Source organism: Syzygium oleosum, unplaced genomic scaffold (genome assembly GCF_021117445.2).
Source record: "Syzygium oleosum isolate NSW1041296 unplaced genomic scaffold, Sole_v2.1 Sole_v2.04, whole genome shotgun sequence".
Classification (NCBI taxonomy): Eukaryota; Viridiplantae; Streptophyta; class Magnoliopsida; order Myrtales; family Myrtaceae; genus Syzygium; species Syzygium oleosum.
The window spans coordinates 14,402,737-14,415,864 of NW_026607488.1; the positions used below are offsets into that span (position 1 = coordinate 14,402,737).

General features: G+C 39.7%; 1 protein-coding gene across 8 annotated transcripts; it reads left to right on the top strand.

Moving 5' to 3' along the window:
* The first annotated feature begins 661 nt into the window (after positions 1-661).
* Positions 662-6,655, top strand: LOC115689925 (pentatricopeptide repeat-containing protein At2g34400). 8 transcript variants are annotated; one of them, XR_008816470.1, is made up of 4 exons: positions 662-1,600; positions 2,290-3,255; positions 4,121-4,189; positions 5,620-6,655. XR_008816470.1 is itself a non-coding variant. In XM_056310955.1 (3 exons), the coding sequence occupies exons 1-2, from the start codon at positions 690-692 to the stop codon at positions 3,248-3,250; spliced, it is 1,872 nt and encodes a 623-aa protein (XP_056166930.1). In that variant the 5' UTR covers positions 662-689; the 3' UTR covers positions 3,251-3,255; positions 5,602-6,655. The 8 variants fall into 8 exon arrangements, 5 of the variants coding, with proteins under 5 accessions (XP_056166930.1, XP_030471972.1, XP_056166931.1 ...); XR_008816469.1 differs by lacking the exon at positions 4,121-4,189 and having other exon boundaries at positions 5,602-5,780; positions 5,856-6,655; XR_008816471.1 differs by lacking the exon at positions 4,121-4,189 and having other exon boundaries at positions 5,602-5,780; positions 6,307-6,655.
* The last annotated feature ends 6,473 nt before the right edge of the window (positions 6,656-13,128 follow it).

A 13,128-nucleotide genomic window follows, 5' to 3' on the forward strand; every position in this document is an offset into this window, starting at 1 on the left:
TCGAGCTCGCCCAGATCAGGGCGGAGCTCGCCATGGCCGGCGAGCTCGAGCTCGCCTGTGCACATCCGGGGCGAGCTCGCCGGGCGCCCAGATGGCCGGTGAGCTCGAGCTCGCCCAGATCTGGGCAGAGCTCGCCAGCTGAACTCACCCAGATGGCCGGCGAGCTCGAGCCCTCGCCCTCCGCCGGGGAGGGTCGCCCTCCGCCGGCGAGGGTCGCCCTCGCCCGCCCAACCCAGTCGAGGGCGACCCTCGCCGGCGTCGGGCGAGGGCAGCCTCCGCCTGAGGCTGGCGACCTCCACCGGCCCCGGTTATGGCCGGCGGAGGGAAGAGAAAAAAAAAAGAAAAAGAAAAAAAAATAGAGATGAAATGTACTGTTGCGGTTGCCGGAACAGTAACTATGCTCGCCGGCCGGCGAGATTTGACCGGCCGGCGAACCCAGGCCCTTACCTGAGACAAATTGAGTACTTCGGGCTCCTATTTGAGACTGATTGAGCACTTCAGATCTTTATTTGACACCATGTTCACTTTGGGTCCTCTTTTGAGAAAAGGACCCCGTGGAATTTTTCCTAAGTTATTACAAATACGGTGTATTTTAGCCAAAAAGAGGGAAAGTAGTGTTAATTACCCTGGCGGAATTCCAAATAAATAGTACAGAAAAAGCCTCGGGAGGGTGGCTCCCCCTCAATACGATGCTCAGGGCACACGTCCTACCTCACCTCGTTCCCCGCCAACCGAGCCTTTCGAAATCCCGACCCATCCCCGTCCATTCGCCGAAGCAGATCCACTGCGAATCGCTCCTGTCCCTCTTGAGAAGATGCACTTCCACGAGAGCAGTCCGGCAAGTCCACGCGCAGATGCTCGCCGGCGCCGTCGACAAGCCCAACTTCCTCCTCGCGAAGCTCGTCGACCTCAAGGACGTGCCGTACGCTTCCCTCGTCTTCTCTCGCATCCCTCGGCCCAACGACTACGCCTTCAATGTCATGATCCGGGGCTTGACCATCGCGCGGCACAACTACCCTTTGGCGCTGCGCTACTACTACCGCATGAGATCCGCAGGGCTGAAGCCCAATAATTTCACGTACCCATTTCTGTTCATGGCGTGCGCGAATCTTTGCGAGCTGGACCGCGGTCGAGCGGCTCATTCGACGGTGTTTAAGGCTGGGTTGGACTCGGACAGTCATACTAGTCACTCGTTGATCATGATGTACGCCAAGTGCAGGGAGCTGGAGACTGCACGCAGGGTGTTTGACGAAATTGTCGACAGAGATTTGGTCTCGTGGAACTCGATGATATCTGGGTATGCGAAAATGGGTTTTGCAGCGGATGCGGTCGAGCTGTTCAGGAAAATGGGGGAGGAAGGATTCGTGCCTGATGAAATGACCGTGGTGAGCACTCTCGCGGCGTGTGGAGACTTGGGGGATCTGAGTTTGGGCAAGTGGATAGAAGTATATGTTCTGGATAATGTGATGAAGTTGAACTCATACGTGGGATCTGCCTTGATTGATATGTACGGGAAATGTGGGGATTTGACATCAGCAAAGAGAATTTTTGATAAAATGGTAGAGAGGGATGTAGTGACTTGGAATGCTATGATCACAGGGTATTAGTCTTTTTCTCTTGCTTGCTTACTTTATAAAATCACCAGTTACTGCCTCATTTGACCAGTGACATCTTTGTTTCCTACTGGTCTAATTGCTATAGGTCACATATTAGCTTTTCTATGGGTTGCTCATTCTGAACTGTAAGACTTTACTAGGATTGATCCTGATCCAATGGTCGAATTGTCATATATACTCTTCATAATACAAATATGAATGTTTTTCTTCAACTGAGTGATAGTCGAGGTTTGCCCCAGCCTTTTCGTGTAGTGGCAACAAGATTGTTTCTTTTTCTAATAGTGGATAGTTTTGAAAAGTTTTTTTTTTTTTGGGAAACTTCAAGTTTTGTTGTTTTACCTGCTTTTCTGAAAGGTTTTCAGATCCTTGCCTCCGTCTCTGCTTGATTTAGCTTCACAAGGGTATCGGCAGTGCACTCTGTTAGCTTGATTCTTGCTTCTCTTTTACTGTTTCATATACTAGCCTTTCAGTAATGAGGATGGTGCCACTCATACTTTCTTTTGGGTTATCTGTGGGAGAATTTATCCTTACAATTGACATGTGCGTTCTCCTTGTACCTTTGGTTCAGTTAATTAGTTAGTGATGTCCAAGATACATATTATGGTAATCTGCACGATTAAGCGTAATTGGTGAGGGGCTCTCTAACTTTTTTTGACTTATTGATATGTGACAGTTATGCCCAAAATGGGATGGCTGATGAAGCGATCACACTATTTAGCACGATGAGAGAGGCTGGCATTGATCCTGACAAAATTACACTGCTCGGTGTGTTGTCTTCTTGTGCCTCAATAGGCGCCCTATACTTGGGGAAGTGGGTGGACACATATGCGTCTTATAGTGGCTTAAGGCGTGATGTTTATGTTGGTACTGCTTTAATTGATATGTATGCTAAGTGTGGAAGTTTAGACAATGCTCTTGAAGTTTTTGAAGACATGCCTCAGAAAAATGAGGTATCTTGGAATGCTATGATTTCTGCCCTAGCTTTTCATGGTCGAGCAAAGGAGTCATTAGCACTATTTGATCGGATGTTGAAAGAGGGTGAGCATGTCTGCCCAAATGACATCACATTCGTCGGAGTACTCTCTGCATGTGTGCATGGTGGTCTGGTTACTGAGGGGCGTAGAATATTTGCTCTGATGTGCACGTCATTTGGATTGGTCCCAAAAATTGAGCATTATTCTTGTATGGTTGACCTATTTTCTCGTGCTGGACTTTTATATGAGGCATGGAGCTTCATTGAGGAGATGCCTGGAAAGCCAGATGAAGTTGTTCTGGGGTCATTACTTGGTGCCTGTCAGAAGCGGCGAAATGCAGATATCGGTGAGCGGGTGATGCAGCTGCTTCTGGAAATAGAACCTTCGAATTCTGGGAACTATGTTATATCATCAAAACTCTATGCTGATGTGAAGAAGTGGGATGAATCAGCGAGGATGAGAATATTGATGAGACAAAGGGGTATAACTAAGACACCTGGTTGCAGTTGGTTGGGGATTGAGACTCAGCTTCATGAATTTCATGCTGGTGATGGTTTGCATTATAACACAGTGGAGATGTATCAAGTATTGGTGGATGAGATGAAGAGGGAAGGTTATATTCCGAAAGCTGACAATTCCGAAGAAACTGAGAATCAGTAAATAGGGTAAGTCTTGGGTAACTCAACATCATCTTTTAGTTTTTCCCCATTCTTAGACTAGTGATTTGTTGCAGATTTTTTTATTTGTCTTGATATTTTATGTGCACTATTTGCTTGTGCAATTTCTGTGTTGGCTATTATATTTTCTTTCATAGCTCTTGCATAATGCATGCTGAAGGGCTTTTGGTACTCTCCTTCGGGATAATTTGCAGAAATCGGTCTCAAGCATTCTTTCCCTTCTTTCATACTGCCATTGATCTTTAATTTTTTCTGCTTAAACTTAAACATGGAAGAACTGCTGGTTTTTCATTTCTCAATTGTCCTCTTCAATCCCATCGATCACCAATGGGACACAAAAACTTTTTAAAGTAGTTATAAAGAGACGTTAATAAAAGAAACTTTTGAAGCAACTTATACAAGAAATGTTTCTTGAGATACAGTTTCTTAACCCTCATCTTTGTTATTATTGATCCTTTAGCCTGCATGAGAACTCAATAAATAGAGTTTTGTTTCGTGCACCTCTGTGGCCAGTTAAGTTCAACCTTCAGTATCTGAGTGGTATTGAAAATGTTCTAACTCTTCCAGTCTTGATTAAGCAACTGTATTTGCTGTTGTTTGTTTTATTAGAAAAATATGCTGCTACTTTCTGTAAAATCTCCATTTGTCTTTTAATTGAAAGCATGTTCTTAACTACCTCTGGAAATTGTTGTTCTTCAAATGAGTGCTGTTTTACTTCTCTCAATTCTCCCCCTTTAAATAGTTGGTCATTACTCACTTGAAGTCATTTATGTTTTTAAAGTTTAAGCTACTAATTTTCTGGTCACTGATGCTTGAATGCTTGATAGAACTTAATGTTTAAATTCATTATTAGGTTCTTCTCTACTCTTCAATCAAATTTCTATTGTAGATAGCTCTGCAGCATTCATTTCTCCCAGGTAATGTCTCAGATTAGGGATCAATGCAGGATTTCTTTTTTAAATCTTATACATCTTTGAGGGAGTAGGATAATTTATGATGAAATAAGATACTTGTTGGTTTTACCTCCTTTTATTGTCAAGAGAATAAAGCGTTATGTCTAACGATCTGTAAACAATTAATTCAAAGTTCATAAAGAATTACTTATAAGTGCAGGGAATGTTGTACTGAAAATCTGCTGGAGGATGTTGTGCTGGTACTTCTATACAGTTTTATAGTGGACAATGGTTCACTTGGTGATGCAATAGTATTAAACACTTTCATAGTTGATTATGGGCACCTGCTTTATGCATGTAATATCCCCTCCTATGTATCTGCTTCAACAATTTAAAGGTGCATATTCTGTGCTCCCGGTGGTAACCTTTTTACCTTGAAATATGTCATCTTGAACTCTCATTGTGACAAATGGTGAGAAATTTCTTTGGACATGCCCAAGTAGAACTGAAAAGTTAGCTCAAGAAAATAACAGTAGCTGCAACCAGGAAAATTGTTATCAAATAGCTCTCACCAAGCAGTTAATACTGATGGTTTTATCCGAATGTAATAGTTTCTGTAAATAGCATAATAATCAGAATATTTGGTGCAGAGAAGATGTTTGACCAGTTAATATCATTACAGTTGTATTTCTAACTAGCAATATTATAGTTGGATTTATTTATATTTGTGTCATTAAGTTGGATTTGCACTGTCACTAGTGGTGATTATTGCATGCTTGATGATAAATGATAGCAGACATGGTTTTCTGCACATCAAAAGAAAGAAGAAACATGCATATGATGAACCAAATGATGTTCTATCATAGGGCATATGATACAGGCAAAACTTATTTCTCTCGAGGACATAATTCACCGAGAAAAATAGGACTGGTATTACTAAAGATTGAGGCAAGTGAAACTATTGTCAAGAGAATTAGAGTTTATGGAGTTAAATTGGAGACTGAATACAAACAGGGCACTAGGAAGAAATAATAGTCCCTTTCAGCAGATATGATGTTAGATATACTGCAATTACAAAAGGCACATTTCATCTGGTTTGTTTGCATGACATCTCGCTTGTAACAGTTGGGACATGTTTCTATGTTTTTCTCATGGCATGCACAAATGAACCTACTTCGCTACTAGCTTGGCTGAGACTTTAATCAAGTTTTGTATGATCACTGCTGCAGCAGTAAATAGGATTTCTTCTATTTAGTGACCTGCATTTTATCATAACCACATCTCTTTTACCTTTATAACCATCCCAAAATATGTAAACAAAATGTGATGTTGATCCTTTTTATTGTGATCTTCTATTAATATGTTCTGCAAGCTTCTTTCTTGATCCTCTTTTTTAATCACAAATGAAATATGTTGTTTAATGAGATTGACAGCTTTATAGCAACTTTGTACTGGAGAGTGATTAGTGCAGTTCCCAGGAAATAATTACAGCGCATGGAGGGATTCTCTGGACTGACTAGTGCTGGAGCTTAGAACAACCCCTGGATGACTGAGATATGGCGATCGTTTAGCATTTGTTCCTGCAAGCTCTCGAAGCACTTGGAACAGAGGAATTTAATGGTAACTCCAAGTTGGTTTCATCTATTTTTGTATTTTTATGATGTGTTGAAAACGGTGCTTCTGTGTGGTTCATAGCATAATTGCTGTTCGACGGTCGCTAATCTGGGGTTTCCTTTGGAGAATGAGAGCCCAAGAAATCAGAGAGGGTATTGAGCGAACCGTACATATTTGTTTCTGCGAATTATGCATCTACCCTTAATCACAGGGGCCTTTCAGAATCCCAGGTGTGGCTAGTCTACCCTTAATCTTATACTTCAATTTGCAGCAAGTGCCTTACATAAACTCAAATGACTTACTAATCATTGAGTTGTTTAGCAGAGAATGTTTACATGTTATTGAGGCCTGTTGTGGAGATAATTGAAATGTCCAGGCGACAGACTCATAGACTTGAAGATGGTTTGCTACAAATCACAAGTTTATTCAGTTTAAAGTTGGGGATATGTTATTCTAAAGCTTGTGAGGAACTCTTGCTCCACTGGATTATGCATTTGGTTGCTATACCTAATGTTATTCTACCCTTAATCAGGCCATCTTGTTCCATGACTGTAATTGCTTAAAGATTCAGAATCCAGATGCAATTCAGAAGTCATGGAAGATCAGTTTATACTAGATGAAAAATGACAGGTGAGTTGTAGGGTGGAATGAGGAAGATCTAGAAGAGGCATTTAACGTAAGATAAATTTTCTTAAATCTGTCATTCTGATTATGTCACCTACCTAGAGGATCAAATTCCGATCATATTGATTCAAACTCTTTCCTCAGTTTGTTACTTTGCCCATACTTGCTAACCCGCTCACTTGTTGGGGGATTGAAGTTACACACATTGTAGTCTTAAGGAGTTTCAATTCCATCAAATGAAGATGTGTACTTCATAACCTGCGTCCCTGTCGCGACCTAAAATTTCTCTCAGGCTAATGGATTATTAAGACTAAGCTTAACTCGGGCCCTTCCAAGCCCTACCAATTCGCAACTTAGGGTTTAAGTTTTTAACATGCAAAAGTTTTCATGCTTGGAGTCGCCACTAATCTATTTGTGATAGGTCGATTAGAAATCTAAATAAAACATAGGGAGATATTTTTTATTCCTACGAACCAAAGATTCTAAGCTCAGGGACTTGATTACGCTAGATCTAGTCTAACGCCCTTTCGGTACCTTTTCTTTTCAAAAAATGTTTATGCATGCAGTCTGGATCCATTTTAACTTAGTCACTAGCATGTGAGGTGATCATGCGAGTGCGCAAATCACCAAAGTAACACCCAATAATCAAAACATTAAATAAATTGTAAGATTGGGAGAATTACTTACCTCGGAGCAACGTAAGCATCTGCATTATTAGCTAGAAAATCACATCAACAATCCTAATATGATTTCTAATTAACAAGCAGTTCACTCAATATTTTTTAGGATTTTCATTTATTTAAATGAAAACTAACCTATATGTAATGACGTGCAAAAATTAACATGCGATTAATGCAGCCTAATATGCAAACTATATATCATGCGACGACGCGACCTAATTAATGACGGACAGATGATTTATTTTTGAATGAAATTCGGAATTAAAAAAAATGCCTAAATTAACATGCAATCTATTCTAAAATAATTTAATCTATCCTAAAGTGACTTCTTTTTGGTATTTTTATGAAAATTCGAAATCAAGAATTACCCTAAAATGAACCGTCGAGATCAGGATAATATCTAAATTAAACTAGGAAATAAATTACTCTAATTCCTAATTTAAATTAAAAAGTTATCCTATCGACTTATTCAAAGAAAGTTATTCTAAACCTATCCTAAACATGCATCATTATCCATTCAAATCCTAACTAATCTTTTTTTTTGGAATTTTCTTTTTAAAGGAAATAAATCAAATAGATAGACAATCACCACGATCAAAACTAGTCCACGCAATCCACAAGATTTGTTTTACTATCTTTGAATTAAGGAAACGATATGAACCGACGATCATATCCATGTGGTTATGGATATTGATGGAAGGCAATTCGTTTGAATTTGGGAACAAAATAAAATCTATTATCGTATCCAAATAGTTATGGATAGGATAAAGATTTTCCGTGCCACCGAGTATCGTATCTCATGGTTGAGATCGGATAGTCGTCCCGACACGTTGTTAAGTTAGGAATTTCCTAACTTAGTGTATTTTTTGGAATCTTGCGAATATGCCATGCATCATTCAAATATATCTACTAACCAACCAAAGACAACAAAATCACTCGAATTAGGAATTTAAATATTTGAAACGATATCGGATAAAGTTTCTTACCTAATTTACGGATAACTTCCGAATTGGAGCTGGATGCCGGATCGGGTTTGCGGATCAGAACGGCCGACGGTGGGTGATCGATGGCGGGCGTGGCGGCGACGGTGAGAGGCGGCGGCGATGGAGTTCTCGTAAAACCTGCGAAACAGAGTCCAAGTTTGGTGAAGAAACGGAGTAACGCAACACCGATCGGGGATTTCGTCGGGACTGGTGAGTTTGTTGGGACCGCATGCGAAAGTTGCTGGTCTTGGCGTTGTCACGGTTGCTTGGGCTCTCAGTCGGCTGCTTGTCGCCGGGAGTACTCACTGGGATATTGAGACGTAATGATATTTGAACAGATCGTGCGTGGCAGCTTGTGGAGGGTGCAGCAAGGTGAGGTGTCAAGAGCACAGAAGCAAAGCTTCACTTGAATCCAGACTTCGCGTGCATGAAGTTATGAGGTGCTGATGAAGAACTGGCGTGAATTTCTTCTCTCTAGTGCTATATCTTTGTAAAAAACTGCGACCCCCACTCTCCTCTCTCTTCTCTTCTTGGACGTGCTGCACCTCCTCTCTCTATGCTCTCACTCACGATTTCTGGCCCTATATTCTCAATTGTGTGGCCTCTCGTGCTCTCAAAGATTGTCCTCTTGAAAATTATGAGAGCCCCCTTTTAGTGAGGGGTATAATCACACATTTATATCGCAACCCTAGGTTAATTGGCCGGGCTTCCTAGTCCTAATGGGCTTTGGCTTAGGCTTTATCCATTAATTTTTATTTAATTCTAAATTGACTGAATTAATTTGTGCTTTTCTTTAATTAAGCTTAATGGGTTGATTTAAGCTCAAAATAAGACAACCGAGACCCATTGCCCCATCCTCTGAATGAGCCGAGTGCTCGAGCTCGGTTTACACGATGAATTTTCAGCTTTCTCACCACCGCCGGTCGGATGCGGAATGCAACTAACCTATATGATCCTAAACTATATGCTATGAGATTTTGATAGTTTTGTTTAGGGGTTAAAATTTAATCCCTAATTTTCTATGCAATTAATCACTAAATGGTTAGTCAAAATTTAGGTGTCAACAGTCCCCTCCCTCACAAATAAAAATGAAGATGTAGCTGCTGCTCAATTTTCACATTCATTTATGTGAAGTATGTATATATCATTTGAAAACAAGTAAATGGTGATCATGCGAGTTACTGAGATTATAGCTTTTGTTGATACTGTCCAGAGAAATGTCTATTTTGTCTTATAAAAGATTAGCTTCCAATGACTAGAACTTCATTTCATTGGGCATTTTTTGTTACACGTGTTTATTGTCTGTGAATCATAGGACCACTATAAGTGATGAACATATTTTCCGTAGTTACATGGAAAGTTAAACTTTATTCTTGCATGAACTACAATGCCTGCTCAGAAAAATTGTTCCCGGACAATTCTGTTGATGCAAAGAATATGTTCTCTACACAGTCGTGGGTTGATTATTTGTGGGTTGATCATCTTATCACGTCGAGTGTCAGAAAGATCAGATGTCTTCTCATCTTGTTTGACCCTTTTGTTGGCCTCTTTTTTGAGTTGTGACCTCATAACACCTGAAGATACTAGTTTATGTACTTTATCATTGCCTATTCAACAGAACTACTTGTCGCGTTTCAGAAACAAAGCTAGATGTTATGTGAATTCACAAAAAGGATGTCTCAGAAAAAAAATACCGTTCTTTGTGAATGGATATTTTAATCTCGGGATGACAAGAGAGTTTCATATTGATCATGTTGTAATGCTCTAGGACTTGTGCATTTATCTTCTAATGCAATGCCTGAATGATAATTTCATAATGGTCACATTTATGTTGTATCAATGTCTCTTAATATGCTTGACAACCTTTACCTAACATCCTTTCACCCTATCCCATAGTAAAAAAGAGAAGTAGAAATTCAAGAGGTAAGTTTGCTCCACACATCCAATGTTCCCAGGGGTTGAATTTTTCAAGATACTTTCTAACTATACAATGAGAAATAAATTGTTTAATTTGTATCCATTTAAGTTGCACCCATGGACTCCTTTGCTCTTCCAAGAATCCTCCTCCTGCGATTCATACTGTTGGGTAATTCAGTTCCTTGTCGAGCTACCTTATCCTGATATGACTGTAGAAGAATACTTTCTGACCTTAAATAGCCTTTACCGAACTTGGATTTTGGTCCTTTCAACATGATAGAAGGTCATTAGATACTCTAAATGAACCAGTGTTACAACCTGAGGCTGTCAATACCCAACTTCAGTGGGTTTCATTTCAATATAAAAAGCGATTAATGTCTAGCTAAGTAGACTTCGCAGTACACAATGTTTGTTGTGTTATTAAACCAACTGCTTTTCTGTACATTCTTAGCTTACAAAGATGGCAAATGTTTAGTCGTGTATTGCAATTGTCTTCTCATGTGTTTAGACATGGAGGAGCCACTCTTATGGAGGTCACGGTTGCTCAACTGCTGCTGCACCTTGGACAAAGCGACCTGCAGTTTGACGCCGTTTGATGAAAAGTGATGACTAGAAGCTTTATTCTGCAAGACAGAAGGGTCTTTATGTCTGTTCTGTGGAATTTGGAATCGAGCTTGAAAATAAACAAATTTTCACCCACAACACTTTCGGAATACTTCCAATTTTTTCTTTAGTAGGCTTTTGTCTAGATAGGGAATCATTAGATCATGTTAGATGTCCACCTTTTAGTCATATCGGATCTGAGATATGGTCATTCGCTTGGCGTCGCAATAGTGGCTTGCATCTACCACTTTCCCAGAGTTTCCGTAATCGATGACTGAAGTCGGTTGCTTTTCTATGGACTATATAACTAGTGCAAATACATTTCGTGAAAATTGCATTTCTGAACTTTATTTTCAGAAATATTTGCTTGAGCAATGTGATGTGGGAGCATCCGATTCTATAGAACATTCTCTAAGTTCCGATTTTATTCCATCAACAAGCCTAGTACAATCAATGAGTATCCAAGCCAAAACTAACTTTGGTTATAATTTGATTCGATGGGTCCAAAAATCAAGTTGCTGATGAGGAGACTATCAAGTTTACCAATATCAAGTTACAGATATCAAGTTACTGACTATTGACTTGTCGAATCAGTATTGTTGATTTCAAATTTAATCAACAACTTATTGTTGGGAGGATGTTCTAAGTAAATTCGTATGATAGTTGATGATTTCCTGGTCAAGGTTGGAGCACGAATTTTGGAGATGAACCACAAGGCTGAAGAGTCAAGATTTCAAGTCTCCATATCTTTATTGCTATTCATAGTTCCTAAGTGTCATCAATTCATTTATGAGTTCCTAGGTCTTTATGAGTCTTAATCGTTTATGCAAGTCTCGAGAGTCAAAGTCCTTAGTTTCTAGGCATTTAAATGCTTTCTAGTTCCCGAGTCCTTAAATGTTTGGGTGGTTCCCATGTCTTTTAATGCTTGTCTATTTTCTAAGTCTTAGCCTCTCTTTAAATAGTGGATTTTTCTCTATTGTAAGGCAGACTAAACAAGACTTTGATGAATCCATGAGATTTTCCTCTGCTTGAACAATAATCTTTGGAGAGTGGATAACTTCTATATCAGTTTCTTTATCCTTGGAGAGTAGATTACTCATCGGTGGTGAAGCCAAGAAGTGCTTTATCCTCGGCTGGTGGTTTCCCTTTAGGCCTTGGTGGTGAGCTATTCCTATCCCGAAGTCCTGTATCCTTGGTGGGTGGCTTATCTTTTAAGCTTTGGTGGTGAACTTCGTCGATCCGATCTTCATCCTTGGTTGGTGGCGCGTCCTTTATACCTTAGTGGCGGTCGTAATCTATCCTTCGTTTCCATTTTCCCTTCGACATACATCCCGCAAACGTACACCCATCCAAACACAACCTAGAAAACCCCATATCCGGAATCACTCGTCCACGCATGCATCACAATGGGATTTTGATTTAACTTTTTCGTGATTTAGGGAGTCAAATAATTAGCCTATCCAGGAACAAGTGCCCATCGAAATCTTTTGGTTTATTTCATCCATAGTTACAGTGTATTGATTAGCTAACATTGAGATTGTCATCTTTCCCTTCTCATGCTTATTTTCTAAGAATGATGATCTCTACCATGAAAAACATCATCCCTGATGCCGATTCCGCCTGTTAGTAAATTGGGTTCTGACAACCTATTTTGTATGACACGCAAAATCGTGATTTAAAATTGTCAATGTAATTGTAAAGTAGTCTCATAAATCTGTTACATATCAAACTTGAATTCACTCACATGAATATTTCTCTTTACACATTTAAGACTATTTTTGTTTGCTTTTCTCCACATGCATGCTCTTGTACTCTTTTGAGAGACGAATTTCGTTGACGCATCATGCATTAATTCGTTTAAATGCGCTCGAATTTTGCGTGTCGGCATACCAATTGAATTCAATGGTCGAACTCCACTCAAATCAGATTGCAGCAAATATTCCATCTTTCTCAATTTTTCCACCTAACCCCATTATATTCCACTCAAAAAGTTCCCAGCATATCTCTTTGATTGCTCCGCAATAATTTTTCCTTTTCCTTATTCTCTTTCTATGAACGACTGCCTAACTCCGTCAAACATTAATAAATTTTAAATTACTGATGATCTCTCAGTCTCGAGCGGGTTCTATTTTGTATGAGCTAGTCAGCATGACCAATAGAAATCGAACGCAAAACAGGATTGTATCTTGAATTTTGCGATTATGGAAACGTGCATGAATCATAACAATGACAAGATTTAGCCCCTTTTCTGTTAATATGGCATGTCCATCGAAACATGTTCTTGAATGGTGATCTGGCCAGGCCACTCATAAATCATAAATCAGAAAAGGAAATAGAGAGAGAGGAAAAAGAAAGAGATGATATTTCAGGCTGCTGGTTTCAGAATTCAAGCAAAACCAACTGGCAAATCATATTCCAGCCTTCACCATTGTCCTCCTCTTATCACTCACTTTTGAGAAAAGGAAAGGAAAGAGATTCTCTGCCCATCACTTATAATTTAAAATCCAAGCTTTTTCTTAAACAAAGAATAATTGAAGCAATTCAAGC